Source organism: Hippopotamus amphibius, chromosome 1 (assembly GCF_030028045.1).
Source record: "Hippopotamus amphibius kiboko isolate mHipAmp2 chromosome 1, mHipAmp2.hap2, whole genome shotgun sequence".
In the NCBI taxonomy this organism is placed as follows: domain Eukaryota; kingdom Metazoa; phylum Chordata; class Mammalia; order Artiodactyla; family Hippopotamidae; genus Hippopotamus; species Hippopotamus amphibius.
Window position 1 is genome coordinate 25944185 of NC_080186.1, and position 18173 is coordinate 25962357.

At 44.0% G+C, this 18173-nt stretch overlaps 1 protein-coding gene across 5 annotated transcripts in view; it reads left to right on the top strand.

Moving 5' to 3' along the window:
* AZIN2 (antizyme inhibitor 2) overlaps positions 1–18173 on the top strand; it is a 37656-nt gene that overhangs the window by 9867 nt on the left and 9616 nt on the right. For 3 of the 5 annotated variants that reach the window (XM_057706284.1, XM_057706268.1, XM_057706266.1), the window contains exons 4-8: positions 1911–2083; positions 3031–3165; positions 3953–4118; positions 5321–5483; positions 6655–6767. In XM_057706284.1, the coding sequence (XP_057562267.1) occupies positions 1917–2083; positions 3031–3165; positions 3953–4118; positions 5321–5483; positions 6655–6767 (744 nt within the window). In that variant the 5' untranslated portion in view covers positions 1911–1916. Of the gene's footprint in view, positions 1–1870; positions 2084–3030; positions 3166–3952; positions 4119–5320; positions 5484–6654; positions 6768–18173 lie in introns of all 5 variants that reach the window. The other 2 variants (XM_057706274.1, XM_057706279.1) reach the window with 2 other exon arrangements.

Below are 18173 nucleotides of genomic sequence, written 5' to 3' on the forward strand. Positions count from 1 at the left end.
AGTTGTAATCCTATCATTATTCAGAGTTCATTCATCCCTCCCCTCCTTTCCCGTCTGCCTGAAAGCTCCACAGGGGCAGAGACCCTTTATGCTTTACTCTTTACTTGTTTTCATTAGCACTTGTCACAGAGCCTGGCAACTCAGTAGATGCTCTAGAGACACTTGCCAATTCAGCATCGAGGTATCTTCTCTATTGAAGTGCTGTGGTTAAGAGACGGTGTGCTAAAGTCACACTGTCCTGGGTCAGAATTCTAGATGTGCCACTTGGAAGCTGTGTGATTTTGGGCAAGTCACATAAGGCCTTTCTGAGCCTACTTCCTCTCTCATAAGATTATTATGAGGACGAAGTGAGATGTCTGTAAAATATTTAATGCAATGGCTGGCATACAGTAATCCTTCAATGAATGACAATGGTTATTATTCAAATAAGTATAATCAAAGCTAAACCACAGGTCCCCAAAGGGCTACCATTGCTGCTTCCTCTCACCTCGTGGGTGAAGCAGGGAGCAAAACCACATTTTCGTATCTGCTCAGACGTGGGGTCTTTGGAAGTAAGCTGTGATGACAGCAGTTCCAGCTCTAGAGGTGGACCTTTGCGTCTCCCTCTGCTACTCACTGGCTGTGTCACCATGGCAAGTGGGCTTCTTTGAACTCAACTTGTCCTCTGTAAAATGTGGCCTATAAATACTTCATAGGATAGTTACAGGCATCACATGAGATAATGCACATAAATACCTCATGCTGAAACGTTGCTACATTAAAATGCTAGTCTTATTACAAACTCGGGATGGCTAAAGATGGCCCGGTGTCTCCTACCGTGTTTCAAAACTGCCGCCTTCTTAATCATGGAGAGTCAAGCTTGAGTTTGAGAGTTCGTTCTGCCCCCTACTTGGTAGATAGCCTCTCCGAGCATGTTTCCTTCTCTATAAACTGGAGCTAATACCATCTGGTGGGGCATTTTAAGGGGTAAATGAAAGAGTAAATCTAAAGCAAGGGTTGGCAAACTATGGATGGTGGGTTTTGCTGAGTTTTATTGGACGACGGCCACACTCATTCACTTACACATTATCTGTGGCTGCTTTGGTGCAAAGGCATTTGAGTTGTTGTACAGGACCTATATGGCCCAGAAAGCCTAAAATATTTACTCTCTGACCCTTCATGGAAAAAGTTTGCCAACAATGATGTAGAGGGTGCCATTCAGTGCCTGCTTGTGGTGGGTTCTCCGTGACCATGGTTTACGCTCACCAGCATCATCACAGTTGTCTGGATCCTTAACGCAGCATCAGGTGGAACACTGTTCTGGAAAGGGGAGGAAGAGGAGGCCCTGTGTGAGAGGGCCTTGTTGGAGCCACCCAGCACCGCACCAGGCACAGAGCAGGCCTTTGGATGTTGGATGACCTGTTCAAAAAGACTCTTGGTCTGGCGAGCTTTCTAAGACATCAAGTGATATCCTCTAAACATTTAAATCTGCCAGGAAAATGTGTCAGAAACCTGTTTTCAGGGCCACCATGAATCTGTATAGTTGCCTTTGTGTGACTTACAAAATGTATCCCTTCCTTAAGACACTTAATTGTTATAAATAAACATACTGATTTTGTTAGAGCAAGATGCTTTACTGTTAGGAAGTTGTAATAAGCATACAAACCTACCATGTATTCTCTGAATGGGACCCCTCCCTCCCCAGGATTGTGCAGTACACTGCCTGCACGGCTGTACGTGGCAGCCCTCCCTGTCAGTGGTGAACCAGCGTGCATCCTGATTTTTGTATACCTGTTGTCTAAAAGTGAGGCCCACTTTTTATGGACCTCCCCAGGCATAGCTATGACTTTGCCCCTCATCTGTGCTTCCTTGGCCTCCGTGGGCCCAGCAGGCTCTGGCGCTTCCTCACCACCACCTTTGGGACCCCACAGGCAGAGATGGAGTTGGTCCAGCACGTTGGTGTCCCTGCCAGTAAGATCATCTATGCCAACCCCTGTAAGCAAATTGCACACATCAAGTATGCTGCCAAGCATGGGGTCTGGCTGCTGAGCTTCGACAACGAGATGGAGCTGGCAAAGGTGGTAAAAAGCCACCCCAGTGCCAAGTAAGCTGAGAACCACTTATGTGGGAGGCTGGGCTGTGTGTGAGGGTGGAGGGAATGGGTGGAATGGGGTTGGGGCTGAGGACCCTGCCTTGGACCCAGCCACAGTCACAGGAGGTTGGGGCAGGCGTTCTTGGACTGGACCTAGGATGCCAGAGCATGACTAGGACAGAGGTAGAAATGATGGATTACAGCCCAGGCAGAGCAAAGCCCACGGTAATGTGGAGGTCAAAGTCGTGGCAGAGGGAACAAGATGGGGTGGTTGGGAAATTTTCACAGAAGAGGTGGCATTTGACATAGGCTTTGAGGAGTGACGAGAATCTGGGGAGGGCATAAACAGTGTGTCAGAGTGAGCCAACGCATGGAGGCAGAAGCTGCATGGGGCATTTGAGGGATAAGCAGAATATACCATGTGCAAAGAGAGAAGGAGAAGTGAATGACGCTGGTCACGGGGCGGAGACTCCAGTGCACATGGGCTTTGGGAGGGGTCAGGGCTGGACATTTTGCTCAGGCTGTGCCTCTCACCTGGTCACTGGACACCCTGGGGGGCCACTCCGGTTCACCCAAAGCAGCTTCCATTTTGATTGCTTTACATATTGGGGACATCAGGGTTCTCAATAAAAACTGTTTAAAAATGGTTCCCCCCATACAAGAGAAGTTGGAAAAGCCTGGCTGGTGTAAAGGCTGATTTGGAGAAAATGGGGCTGCCCAGGGGAGACCTGGTGAGGTCAGGATCACGGCAGGGGCCCCAGGGATAGGCCCAGGGACATTTAGGGAGTGGATTGGATGGGACTCAGAAGCTAACTGGCTGTTCAGGGAGCAGAAGGGGTCCAAGGGCTTGTGGGGTTGGGTAGCTCTGAGCCATGAGAGTTCACACCCCCTGACTTAGAGAAGACGTGGCTGGGTGGGGGAGGCAGGGCCCCTGGCAGAGGTGCTGCGTATCTCTGCAGGATGGTTCTGTGCATTGCCACCGATGACTCCCACTCCCTGAGCCGCCTCTGCCTCAGGTTCGGAGCATTGCTGAAATCCTGTAGACACCTGCTTGAAAATGCCAAGAGGAACCACGTGGAGGTGGTGGGTGTGAGGTGAGTGCCCGGAAGCCCTGCCATCCCCACCCACGCCCACTTCCCACTGCCTCTTTCCCAGGGCTTAATTAATTCTGTGTGAGACCCTCAGGGTCTCCAAGGAGGGCCTGTCCCTGGACCTGGAATTCTGCCATTTGAGAGTTTTGCCCCTTTGGAAAGAAGGTTTGAAGTCTCCCACTGCCCCAACCCCACAGTCTGCAGAAGGTCCTGTCCCAGGAGGTTCCAGGAGGGACCTGGCTTTGCAGGAGTTTTCCCAGCCTGAGGCCAAAGGTCGTCTGGGCACATCTTGGCTCTGCCTCTTTCCTGGTGGGGATGTGGAAGAAGCAAGAGCAATGACCTAACAATGTAGCTTTCCTTTGTTCTGGACTTAGGATGGCCAGGCACTGTGCTGAATGCTCATGGACATTATCCCATAATCGTGGGATCTTATCCCCACTTTACAGATGGAGAAACTGAAGCATGGCAGGCCCCACTGCTGAGTGAGATGTACATCAGATCTGGCTGACTCTGGGGCCCTAGCCCTCCTCCCAGAAGGCTCAGCCCCAGGGGCAGCATGGAGGGATGGGAGGGGCACCAAGTGCCAAAGGACCTTGGATCTAGTCTTCTGTCCACTCCTCACTTGCCACGTGGCCCTTGGCAATCCATTTAACCTTTTATGCCCATAGTCACTGCATCTGGAAAATGGGCACAGCATCCAGTGTTCTCGGCCAAGGTTGCTCCTGGCTGGGACTGAGGTGGTGGTACTTGGGGCCCTGCGTGTAAGCCGAGGCTCTTCCTCCCTTCCCAGTTTTCACATTGGCAGTGGCTGTCCTGACCCCCAGGCCTACGCTCAGTCCATCGCGGATGCCCGGCTTGTGTTTGAAATGGGTGCTGAGCTGGGCCACAGGATGCACATCCTGGACCTTGGTGGCGGCTTCCCTGGAGTGGAGGGGGCCAAAGTGAGATTCGAAGAGGTAACCCTGGGGTCGCAAGCGTCACACTGGGCTTGGTGGGGGTGGGGATGGGGCCGAGGAGGGTTATAATGATCCTAGGAAGCCCACTGTGAGTGGGTCCCCTGTGCTACATGCTGTGCTTAGTGCTTTGCCTGGATTTTCTTGTTATTAACCCTGTGTTACAGCTGAGCAAACTGAAGCTCATAGAAGTTACTTCACTTCCTGAGTCCACGGCAGAGCCGGCTGTATACCCAGCTCTGCCTGACTCCGGACATGCACATATTTGAGGCTTACCCAGACCATATTTGCATAAGTCATAAGGATCTGTGAGGGTCAGGGTGTGCCCTCTTCACCCTTCGGTGAAGTGATGAGAAATCAAGTTGGGCAGAGGAAGGAAAAGTCAACCTTCTGTCCTTTCCATTGGGAAGATGAAATCAGGAAAAATGTGTCATTGCAATCCCCACTTCAACCACTAGGAGTCACTTTTCCTTAAATAAATGCCTTGTCCTGGAATATTCACATCTCAGACCTGAATTTAAGAATATAATCCTCAATGGACACTAAGGATTAGTTTCAAAGATGAACATTGCAGCATTCTTCATAGAAGTCCAGTGGACTTCCGTGGTCCATCTAGCACTCAGGGATTGGTTAAATTATGGTATATTCTTATGGTGAAAACATTTCCACACATGGGGAGGTCATTCAGTTTATTGAGTGAAACAGGTTATAAAAACATATATACTTATAGCCCTATCATGTTTATAATAAAAAACCAGGTTTTTGGTTTGTATAAAAAGGAATGAAAGGAGCTACTCCAAAAAGTTAGCATTGATTAGGTTACTCTGGGTGATAGAATTAGGGGTGACTCTGATTTTCTTTTTCCTTCTCTGTATTTTCTATAAAAAATGTGTCATTTAGCATATTGGTTATTTAGGAAAGAAAGATCCATGTCAGGGCTTCTGCATTCTGAGTGCCAAGTGTTAGATTAAGAGTGTCTTCTCCCATCGTGGGGGCATTGAAGGGTGAATTGCACAAGTGTGAGGGGCTTGAGGCAGCTCTGGCTCTGCCTACCTTCTTGTCTGTGGTTACCAGCTGGGGCCTTAGCAGCTGCCAAGTCCTGCTTCCTGAAATCAAAGAGCCTTTCAAGAAATAGACTTGGAGCTGTAGCAAGTCTTCAGCATAAACGCCACATTTCAAACGTGTAATTGTCCCCCCATCCTCAGATCGCTTCTGTGATCAGCTCAGCCTTGGACCTGTACTTCCCAGAGGGCTGTGGTGTGGACATCCTTGCCAAGCTGGGCCGCTACTATGTGACCTCGGCCTTCACCTTGGCAGTCAGCATCATCGCCAAGAAGGAGGTTCTTCTGGAACAGCCTGGCAGGGAGGGTAGGTGTCAGGTGGGCAGCGGAGCCCCACGCTTCCCTAAAGCCAGTGACAGTAGCTGGCTGAGCCGGGTCTGATTTTAGTGGGTGGGGGAATCTGGAGACTGGGTCCTTGCTTTAGGAAAATTTACAATCAAGTCTCCTCACCCCCAAGATACTCTTTTAGCATCTTTTTTTCCTATGCATGTTTATATTCTATGAAGATTGAGATCAAAGCAACCTTAGGGAGAATAGATATGTTATTAACCCTATTGTACAAATGAGGAAATTGAGAGCCAGAAAGAATACAAGTGAATTGCTTAATAGCTAGTAAGTGGTAAAGCCTGCCTTTGACCTGATGTTTGTCTTCTCTCCAAAGTACAGGCTCTTACTTGCCCTACTGCTTCTCACAACATAATGAAAATAATTAAGGACAACTTATATTTGTCTAAGCCCACTTTACGGATGACAGAACATAGGCATGGAGAGGTCGAATCACTAGCCCAAGGTCACACAACTGATAAGTAGCAGTGCCAGAGTTCAAGTCCAGGCTGGGCTAACTCAAGCCTTCTCTGTCCACACTGCCAACATCAGCGCTCTTCCCTGACCTTCCAGATAGATCAGTCCTCCAAGCAGACTCTTGAGTGAGAGGTCTGACTCTGATCTTGGGGCTTTTTTCTCTGCTCTGGGACCCCTGGGCAAGAGAGCCTAAGGTCTATATGCTTTTCCCCAGAGAGGGGTGGTGGGGCTCCAGGCTTGTGTGTGTGTGTGTGTGTGTGTGTGTGTGTAGGGATGGAATTCTTCTGGCCTCCATTACAGATCTGGGGGATTATACTTTCTAGTCCAGCCAGGGGACCTGGCTTCTCATTCCAGCTCATGCACCGCCCCACCGTGTGCCTCCAAGCAGGTGGCTTGCCCTCTTGGGGTCTTGCGTTTGGGGGGCTGCTCTTCTGCCTTTGTGGGGGCATTATGGGGTTCAGAGGCAGGCAGGGAGTGTGTCCTGGGCAGGGTTGCTCAGCTGCAAGGTGTTTCCCACACAGCAGGGAGCCAACCTCTTGACTCCAGAGGAAGCAGGAGCCGCAGGTAGTTGAGGAAGGGGCAGCCCTCGCTTCAGGAGCCTGTCTTCTTGCTGAGCCTGCCTTTGTTCCACCCCTCACATGCTGTTTGTGCCACCCCGACCCCTCCCGTCCCTGCAGAGGAAAACGGTTCCGCCCCCAAGACCATCGTGTATCACCTCGGGGAGGGCGTGTATGGAATCTTCAACTCAGTCCTGTTTGACAACACCTGCCCTACCCCCATCCTGCAGAAGGTAAGCCTAGCCTGCTGGGCCTGTTTTCAATTGTGTGGGTGCATTTAAATAACATTTGTGTGTGTGTTGTTATCTAATTTTAAAAAAGTAAAACATATTCATTGTAGAAAACAGACAGTAAGAGTGAAGGTTATCACCCATAATTCCACCACATAGAGATCGACCCTTGGAACATCAGATTTCTTTTCAATCTTTTAAAAAATGTATTATGCTTTTTTTAATAAAGTTGGGATCATATCTATTTGTAACCTGATATTTTTCACTTAATACGGGGTGTAGTTCTTTCCATGCCATTAACCAATCTTTGACAACATGTTTCTTGATGATTAGATACTATTTTAGCTAATCTAACTCTAGTGATGGTCCATTTGGTTTCCTGTTTTTGAGTTTTGTGAGTCTATCTTGACATCCATCTCTGATCTGGGGTAAATTTCTAGAAGTAAAAATTCATTTTCAACGGGTTTTTCCATGTTAACAAGGGAACAGGAATAGACAGAACATTTCTTCCTAGCCTGCAGAATGCAGCCCAGGGCCTCTGGCAGCTTTCGTGGGCATCGTTAAGAGGGGAAAGAAAATCAGACGCACTTGTATTTTCACATCTCCAGGCCTTTGTGTGGTCCTGCTTCGGGAAGGAGACTTAAGTGGCTAACCAGCACCTAGACCATCTTGAGCTTTCAATACGTGTTTTTGTCTTTCTTTCCCTTCCCACACCGACTGGCTTTTCCAGAGGCAATCAGATGTCGCTCCTGTTTGTTGCTCTTCCTGCCCCTCCTCCACGGCAGGCAGAGGGAGCCCCTCTCTCCTCCAGGCGCCCCGACCCACCCAGGACTTGACGGGTCCTCATTCCATAGCTGCACTGTTTTCTGAGTAAGCCTCCCCGCAGTGCTCAGGAATTTGGTTTTCTATGGTGATGCACCAGCATTGCCTGCATTCCTGTGGTCTCCCACATCCTGCCACACGGAGGAAGGACAGGCCAGCCTAGGCCAGCCAAGCCCCAGGTTACACAGCAGGCAGCAGCCGCTTCCCTGTTGCTCTCCCTTCCAGTCCGCCTCCCCGTCCCTGTCCCTTCTTCCTGCTGCAGGCCGTCCCTGACCCACTCCCCACTGCCTTCATCAGCTCCTCCAAGGAGCAGGGCTGTGGTCCCAGCCCAGCCCCACACCTGCTCCAGGCGCTCTGGCTGATCATTCTCCAGTTGGTATTCCTGACTTGGCACCAGGATGTTACTGACCCTCTCTGTGGTCTGTGCTGCTCCTCCTCTGGTGGGTGCTGAGGTTTCTTCTTTGGGCTGTCAACCATGTAGAGTCCTGCCAGGTGACCATACCCAGGGGGGGACCCGCGGTGTGGCCGTGCAGGTGACAGCACACATAGTCAGTTAGCTACAGGTGTGCTGGGAGTATTTCAGAGGGACCCAGCCTGTACTTTTTTCCCCAAGGAAGGTGTGCCTCACTAGCCAGGATGGCAGTTTTGTACCCTGCTCTTTGTGCCCAGAAACTTGGACCTCAGGTAGAAAATGTTGTATTAAACATAACCCTTGGTTCAGGGTATTCCTCTCATCAATTGAAATATGCTTGGCCCTTTTTTGTTCCTTTTCTTTTCTTTTCTTTTCTTTAATTCAACAAATATTTGAGCACCCTCCACATGCAGGGTGTTGGGCTGAGGTCTGCAGAAGATAGTCTGTGAGGAAGAATTGCCTGTGCCTTGGAAATACTGGGTTGGCCAAAAAGTTTGTTTGGGTTTTTCTGTAATAGCGTAGGAAAAATCCGAATGAACTTTTTGGCTAACCCAATACAGTCCTGCTGGGTAGAAACGTGTGTGTGTGTGTGTGTGTGAGAGAGAGAGAGAGAGAGAAAGTACACAAACTACAACAGTGTCATGAGAAAAGTACAAAAACTACAGAACAAATGTTACTGATTTTTTTTCAAAAATATTTTAGTTGTCCCTAAAAAGATGACTTAAAAAAAAAAACACAGTACCATCATCAAACTAAAAAACGAGCACGTCCATGGTATCCCCTGTCATCTAGTTAGTGTTCAGATATCCCCTCATAACTGGTTTTTACAGTTGATTTTACAGATGAGAAAACTGAGGCATAGGGAAGTGAAGAAACTTACTCAAGGTCACACAGTTAATAAAAAGTAGAGTTTTTAAACTATAGACCCTTGGAACAGAGTTCGTGTCTTATTCATCTTTGATTACCTGTCTGTTGCCAAAGAATAAGCTCTTAACTACTTTCCTATAAAACGACTGCCTCCCTATAAAATCACTGCTTCCTTGTAAAATCTCTCCATCATTGGGCATTTAGGCTTTGCTAATTTTTGGTTATTCTTATTCATGTTTCTATGAGTATTCCCTCTGCCTAGAATGCTCTTTGTTAGTCTCTTTGCATGATTGGCTCAACATACATGCTTAAAATATGTTCCCATTTTAAAACTATTTTCTTATGGTGAACCTCTGGAATAGGATTACTGGATACGAAGATCTGAGCATTTTTGTGCTTCTTGACACGTATTGTCAGATTGTTTTCCTCAAAGCTTGGACCAACGTGTATTGTTACCAGTTGTGCCATTTCACCATAAGCTCACCAGCATTACGTGCTGTGATGTTTTTCTTGTTGTCTAACTTATCTGAAATGGTATACCTCAGTATTTCTTTCATTTTTGTTTCTTTGACAAGGATAAAGCACTTTTTGGTTTATTTCCTTTGATGTCAATGTCTTTTTACATCCTGTGTTTGCCTAATTGGGGAGGTCTTAAAGTTTTCTTTCTTGCAAATGAAGATGAGCTTGCATATGCATGTGTCTATGTATTTAATATAATATTTGATACAAATATTGTTTCTCAATCTGATGGTTTATTATTATAGTTTTGTGATTCCTTGTTATTCTTTCATAGAAGTTTCAACAAACTATCATATGTCTTAACTAAGTGTGCTGCAATTAATAGTAAGGAAATTTGTCTCTTTCTACCTGCTCTGCTGGTTATACATTATCATATATATACATATGTATATATATATATATATATATGGTGTGTGTATGTATGTGTGTGTATATATATATATATATATAAAACAAATAGAACCTTTATTGGAGAAAATTTAGCACAAACAATAAAATAAAATAATCCACTAATCCCACCATTCAGAGACGACTATTGTTAAAATGTATTTCATTCCTTTTTTTGTGTGTCATAGTGTACATTGTTTTTTTTTTGAGTTACACCAAAGTGAATCAGCTGTATTTATATATATATCCCCATATCCCCTCCCTCCCACCCTCCCTGTCCTGGCCCTCTAAGGCATCACCCATCATTGAGTTGATCTCCCTTTGTTATACAGTAACTTCCCACTAGCTATCTATTTTACAGTTGGTAGTGTATATATGTCTATACTGCTTTCTCACTTCGCCCCAGCTTCCCCTTCGCCCCCTGCCCCCCCCAACCCAGTGTCCTCCAGTCCATTCTTGTGCACATTGTTTTTAACTTAAAAAAATTATATACTATGAGACATGGTTTTCTCTACTGATATGTTAGGTGGACTTTTTATTTATAAACATTTTAAATGTTCACTGAGTGGTCTAAAATGACATATATTTAGGGTATAAAGATGCAATTCAATAAATGTGTATTAGCACTTCGTAAATGCACGATATAGTTAGGTGTAGGGAGGGACCTAGAGGGGGCAAATACCATGGGAATTTTATGAGAATCTTGGGAAGCAAAATTCAGGGTACGAACTCTAGTCACCCTACTCGGTACAGAGATACCCTCCCTGTGTTGCCAAGATTGGATTTTCTTACTTGCCGTTGTATTTTATTCTAATTATTTATGGTTTAAAAAATGTGACTCAAAAAAAAAAAAAAAAGTATGACTCCGTCTGGAATGTATTGCAGTAGTACTTGTCAGGTCTGGATCTGGTTAGTTCTTGTCCTAAAAATTCTTAAGTAATGATTTCTAACCTTTTTGTTTGTTTTATTTCTGCTTTGCCATACTGTACATTAATTTTATTTTTTTCAGTGATCTCTAGTTTTTATCCTGTTATTTTAAGCACAGCTTTGTGCTGTTCAGAAAACTGGTAGGGTGCCTTCTATTCCAGCAACGTGGTAGACTAGATACTCCAAACAGCTTCCCCGTTGACAGCAAGGGAAACTTGTGTCCTAGCTTACAGGCTATGAGGGAATCTCCAGAGGTCAAAAAGTAAGTGAAAGCAGGAATCTCCATTTCACTTAGAGTAAAAGCCAGTCAGCCCACCAGCCTGAGGGATCTTTTTAAAATGTGAGTCAAGTCATGTCTCTTTTCTACCTAAAACCCTGCTTTGGCTCCTGTCTCACTCCAAATTAAAGCCAGAGCCCTTCCAGTAGCTCTCAAGACCCTTTGCCATCTGACTCTGTTTCCTCCCTGACCACCTCCCTCACTCTCTTCCCCTTGCTCATCCCACTCTAATCACACCAGCCTCCTTGCAGTTCCTTGAACTCACCCAGGCAAGCTCCTGCCTCAGCACCTTTGCACCAGCTTTTCCCTCTGCCTGAATCACATCTCTTCTAGGTACCTCTTCTAGAGAACACTGGTTCACTCCTCATCTCCTTTAGGTCTTTGCTCAAAGGTCATTGCCTTAGTGAGGCCTACACTGACACCTTACACCTTATTTAGTATTACACCCCCTATCTGATCTGGTTTTTTTTTTTATTACTTTATAACAAAGTATATAATTTACTTCTTTGTTTTCCTCCCTCTAGACTCAAAACCCCATGAGGACAAGGATCTTTGTCTATTTTGTTCACTAGTGTGTCCCAAGCACGTACAACAGTGACTATTCAAATATCTGTTAATTAATTAATCCAGAGAGAAAACCTAACTTTGAAACTGGCTTTCTCTTGGAGGGGCTGAATCCTTTTAGCACTGATCTTCAGTTTTGATAGCTGTGTGTATTCCTGGGTACTAGTCAAGATAGAGAATCTGATAGGATCCCTCACATAAAGCTGGGAACCCTAAAAAAGTACATCATCATTAGTGTAAGAGAATATTAGGGAAAAACTCCCACAGAGGAGGACAGTAAGGAAACTTGTCTGTTTTGATCTTATTAATGGTTGGAAGAGAGCAAAAAATTGAGAATTTGAAATCACAAGCCAGTCTTTTCTTGGATTTGTTGCCCAAATTCTTATTAACTGTGTGGTCAGAAAAACCTCAAGCCTAGAATTTATTTTATCTTGCAGAAGCAAACACAAATTCTGGAGGAGGAATCTTCAACCTAGGCTTTTAATAATTCTCACAGATAAAGTTCCAAGGTACATGAGCTCACAATAAAAAAAAATCACAAAACACAAAGAAACAAGTCACCATGAAGGGAAACAGCAGAAGCAATAGACAGCAGATTCAAACCTGCAATACTTCATGTACTGGAATTATTGGATGCTAAAAATAAAATTTTTAAAAATTTACAATGTTTAAAGAAATAAGAAATTGAAAATATGACCAAAAGTAAATGAATAGAAAATCATGATCTAGCAGATTTTTAAAAGGACTAAATAGAACTTCTAGAAATGAAATATATGAAAATTGAAATTATGCACAGGGTAAGCAAGGTATTAGAGATAGCTGAAGAGAGAATTAGGGAGTGGGAAGATAGAGCTGAAGAAACTATGCAAATATAGCACAAAGAGAGAGAGAGAATAAGAAAGGCAAAGGAAGTGGCAGATAAAGTGAGAAGACATAAATGTTTATGATTAGTTTCAGGAAGAGATTGTATCAGGATACAGAAACGAGACAAGTAATTTGAGCAGGAAAATTTTAATATAAAGAATTGCTAACTTTAAAGATGGTTAACTACTAAAAAGGATAAAAGCAGTTACTACCCTTGGTAAGGGAGAATGAAAAAGGAGCTCCTCCTTCCAAGGCTGAGATTGAAATCTTTGAGGAGAGGCTGTGACTATTACAAGGATATGCTGCCTACCAGGGGCAAAGAAACTTTCAGAGGGTTCCCAACACAACTGAACCACAGAAGCAGCCTGCTGCTGAGTGGAGGGAAGTTTGTTGGACTGCGAAGGCCAAAGTTGAGCTCTGAGGGCCACTGAGGTGAATGCAAGCAGACTCTCGTACCCTGCACCAGAGGTGACCACACAGAAAACAGGAGGCTAAAAGAGGGAAAGTCCCTCTTCCTGAACTGTCCTTGAAGTGTCTTTCCAGCAACTTCTATTGACAAAGCCTAACATAAAGCCGGCTAGCAAAGAAGAAAAGTCTCACTCCAGTATCACAAAGCAGGGCAAAGAAGGATGGATTTGGAGCTGAGAGGCAAAATAAATAAATTAAAATTAAAAAAATTAATAGCTGGCAGAGAGTTAATAAATAAAATAGAGGAACACTTATTCTCAGATTCAGGAAATCCAACAAATTCCAAGTACGTTACCTAAAAATAAATCCATACCTAGACAACATATTAGTGAAACTGAATACCAAAGACAAGGAGAAGATGATAAAACTAGTGAGAAAAATGAGACAGATAGAGGAATACCTGTAGAAGAATGTTAATTAGACTTACAGCTTATTTTTCTTCCGTAACAATAGAAGGCAGAAGACAGTGGAATAGCAGCTTCACACTATCAACCTAGAATTTCATATCCAGCAAAATTGTTTTTCAAGAATGAATATGAAACATAGGCATTTTCAGAGAAGCAAAAACTGAGAGATAGATCTTCACTAATGGATATTCTAAAGGATATAGTTCAGGCATAAGGAAAAGTATTCCAGATGGATGGTCTGGGTTGCAGGAAGGGATGAGGAGCAAAGATTGGAAATATGTGGGTATGTCTAAAGGATCATGGACTGTCAGTAACACCACCACCACCACCACCAATTACATGACTAGAATAAAATATTGAAGTTTATTTTTTACTCTTATGCAACTGTCTGGATGCAGGCAATTCAGAGCTGGTATAGTGGTTTCTTATTGACTGATTGATTGATTGGCTGTGTTGAGTCTTCATTGCTGTGTGCAGGCTTTCTCTAGTTGGGGAGAGTGGGGCCTACTCTTCATTGTGGTGTGCAGGCTTTTCATTGCGGTGGCTTCTCTTGTTGCAGAGCATGGGCTCTAGGTGCATAGGCTTCAGTAGTTGTGGCACATGGGCTCAGTAGTTGTGGCCCACGGGCTCTAGAGCGCAGGCTCTATAGTTGTGGTGCACAGGCTTGGTAGCTCTGCAGCATGTGGGATCTTCCCTGACCAGGGCTCAAACCTGTGTCCCCTGCATTGGCAGGCAGATTCATAACCACTGTGCCACCAGGAAAGTCCTGGTATGGTGGTTTCGTAGTCACATGATACCATATGGCTTCTAGTTGTACCTATTTCTAGGTGTTATCCCAGTCTTGGTAGATATAGTTTGAAGTGCCAGCCATTATAGGCAATAAGTCCCTGTGCCAGTTGTCTTTTTTTTTTTTAAAGACCTTTTATTGAGATACAGTTAACAGACAATAAACAGCATATATTTAGAGTGTACAATTTGGTGTCCCAATCTCCCAATTCATTCTCCCCCAACCCTCCCCGCTTTCCCCACTTGGTGTCCATGTGTTTGTTCTCTACACCTGTGTCTTTATTTCTGCCTTGCATTTCCTCTTTCATAGTTGTTAGCATTTGCCTTATGTATTGAGGTGCTCCTATATTGGGTGCATATATATTTATAATTGTTTTCTCCTCTTCTTGGATGGATCCCTTGATCTTTATGTAATGTCTTTTCTTGTCTCTTGTAACATTTTTTATTTTAAAGTCTATTTTATCTGATATGAGTATTGCTACTTCAGCTTTCTTTTGATTTCCATTTGCATGGAATATCTTTTTCCATTCCCTCACTTTCAGTCTGTATGTGTCCCTAGGTCTGAAGTGGGTCTCTTGTAGACAGCATACATATGGGTCTTGTTTTTGTGTCCATTCAGCCAGTCTGTGTCTTTTGGTTGGTGCATTTAGTCCATTTACATTCAAGGTAATTATCGATATGTATGTTCCTATTACCATTTTCTTAATTGTTTTGTTGTTGTTTTTGTAGGTCCTTTTCTTCTCTTATGTTTCCCGCTTAGAGAAGTTCCTTTAGCATTTGTTGTAGGGCTGGTTTGGTGGTGCTGAATTCTCTTAGCTGTTGCTTGTCTGTAAAGCTTTTGATTTCTCCCTCGAATCTGAATGAGATCCTTGCTGGGTAGAGTATTCTTGGTTGTAGGTTCTTCCCTTTCATCACTTGAAATATATCATGCCACTCCCTTCTGGCTTGTAGAGTTTCTGCTGAGAAATCAGCTGTTAACCTGATGGAGTTCCCTTGTATGTTATGTGTCATTTTTCCCTTGTTGCTTTTAATAATATTTCTCTGTCTTTAATTTTTGTCAATTTGACTACTCTATGTCTTGGCCTGTTTCTCCTTGGGTTTATCCTGCCTGGGACTCTCTGCGCTTCCTGGACTTGGGTGGCTATTTCCTTTCCCATGTTAGGGAAGTTTTCAACTATAATCTCTTCCAATATTTTTTCAGGTCGCCTCTCTCTCTCGTCTCCTTCTGGGACCCCTATAATGCGAATGTTGGTGCGTTTAACATTGTCCCAGAGGTCTCTTAGGCTGTCTTCAGTTCTTTTCATTCTTTTTTCTTTATTCTTTTCCGCATCAATGATTATCACCATTCTGTCTTCCAGGTCACTTGTTCGCCCTTCTGCCTCAGTTAATCTGCTATTGGTTCTTTCTAGTGTATTTTTCATTTCTGTTATTGTGTTGCATATGTCTGTTTGTTCTTTAATTCTTCTAGGTCTTTGGTAAACTTTGATCTTTGCATCCAGTCTTTTTTCAAAGTCCTGGATCATCTTCACTATCATTATTCTGAATTCTTTTTCTGGAAGGGTGCCTATCTCCTCTTCATTTAGTTGTTTTTTCTGGGGCTTTATCCTGTCCCTTCATCTGATACAAAGTCCTCTGCTTTTTCATTTTCTCTATCTTTCTGTGGCTGTGGTTTTCAGTTCCACAAGACGAAATACTGCTGATACTGCTTGATACTGCTTGATACTGCTGTCTGCCCTCTTGTGGAGGAAGCTATCTGGGAGCCTCCTGTGTGCTTCCTGATGGGAGGGACTGATGGTGGGTAGGGCTGGGTGGGTGGAGCTCAGTAAAACTTTAATCTGCTTGCCTGCTAATCGGTGGGGCTGTGTTCACACCTTGTTGGCTGTTTGGCCTGAGGCCACCTAGTGCTGGAGCCCACAGGCTCTTTGGTGGGGCTAATGGCGGGCTCTTGGGAGGGCTCACACCAATAAGCACTTCCCAGAACCCCTACTGCCAGTGCCCCTGCCTCCTCGGTGAGCCACAGCTGCCCCCCCACCTCTGCAGGCAACCCTCCAACACCAGCAGGTAGGTCTGGTTCAGTCTCCTATGGGGTCACTACTCCTTCCCCTTGGGTCCTGGTGAGCACATTTTTGCGTGTGCCCTCCAAGAGTGGAGTCTCTGTTTCCCCCAGTCCTGTGGAGGTCCTGCAATCAAATCTCACTGGCTTTCAGTGTCTGATTCTCTGGGGATTCCTCCTCCTGTTGCTGGACTCCCAGGTTGGGAAGCCTGATGTGGGGCTCAGAACCCTCACTTTAGTGGGTGGACTTCTGCAGTATAACTGTTCTCCAGTTTGTGAGTCACCCACCCAGCATTGATGGGATTTGATTTTAACGCGATTGCGCCCCTCCTACCATCTCATTACGGCTTCTCCTTTGTCTCTGGATGTGGGGTGTCTTTTTTGGTGAGTTCCAGTGTCTTTCTGTTGATGACTGTTCAGCAGTTAGTTGTAATTCTGGTGCTCTTGCAAGAGGGAGTGAGCGCATGTCCTCCTACTCTGCCATCTTAATCCTATCTGTGCCAGTTGTCTTTTAAGGAAATTTCCTGAAGGTACTTATGCTTTTATCTTATAGCCATAACTACCTGCAAGGGAAGGTGAGAAATATAGTCTTTATTCTAGGCGGACATGTGCCCAGCAAAAACTGAGGACTGGAATTGCTGGGGGTAGGCAACTAGCAACCTCTGTCACAAGTAAGATAGACTAAAACGCTGGATAGCAATAGAATGTAAGTTGGGAGGTAGAGTGACCAAATTGGTGTTCTAAGGTTTTGAACTGTTTGAATGGAAGATAAAGATACTGATTAATTTTAGACTTTACTTTAGGTATACGTGTTAAAATGTAAATGTCTGGAGTAACCACTAAAATAGTAGAAGTTTATTAAGATAATTTAGTTTGGAGACTGGCATAAAAATATAGATCAGCAAAACATCGTTGAGAGCCAAAAAAAAAAATCCACATAATCTGGAAACTTGATTTTGACAGGGCTTGCAAAGCATATCATTGGGAATTGTTTAATATATGATGCGAGGCCACCTGATTGTCCAAATGCAAAAAGTGAAATTGGATCCCTATCTCACACCATACATGAATATAAATTCCAGACACGAATATGGGAGAGTACCTGTTTGGCCTTGAAAGAGGGAAAAACAGTGAAGAATATCTTTAAAACCAAAAAGGAAAAGACTGATGTTTGTCTACATTAAAATAAAGAGCTTCTGCTCATCTGCTAGTGAAAGTAAGGAGGCAATCATAAATCATAAAGGAGAAAAATACTGAAAACACATATGTAATTGATAAGGGATTAGTAGACAGAATATATGAAGGATTCTTGAAAGGGAAATAGAGACAAATAAGAATCTTATGAAAACAAGAAAAAAAAAGTGAAGCAGAAAGCAATATGGGCAAAAGACTTTAACAGGCAGTTCACAGAAGAGGAGAGCCAAGTAGAAGATGCAAAGGTGCTCAACCTCATTGGCAATCAAGGAAATGCAAAGCAAAAGGAAAGCAAGATACATCTACTGATTAGATTAGAAAAAAAATTAAAAGCATGACAATATCAAGTGCTGCTGAGGATATAGAGAGTTGGATCTTTTAGACACTGCTAGGTGGAAGTAGGTATTTCTACTTTGGGAAACAAGTTGGCATTATTTAGGTAAACTTAAACATGTGTATACTCTTCCAGCAAGTTCCTAGGTATATATTGTATAGAAACTCCGGGCATATGTGTTTGAAGAGATGTCAGAATGTTCATAGGAGCAATTTATATAATACAAAACATTGGAATATTGTCCTGATGCAGGGTAATAGGTAAATGACAGTGTATTCCATGCAGTGAATTCTATGCAGCTTATAGTGAATTATGTCTACATACCTCAGTTGGGTGAATCTTGGGAATGTAAGTTTCAACTAAACAAAAAACGCAAGTTGCAGATTATATACCCTATATTTCTATTCATATGCATTTCAAAAATGTGCAGAATCAAATTCTAGACTGTTTAGGGTTAGGTGTACTCATGAAAAAGAAAGTACAGCAAGGGAATAATGAAAACAAAATTCAGGGTAACGGTTACCTCTG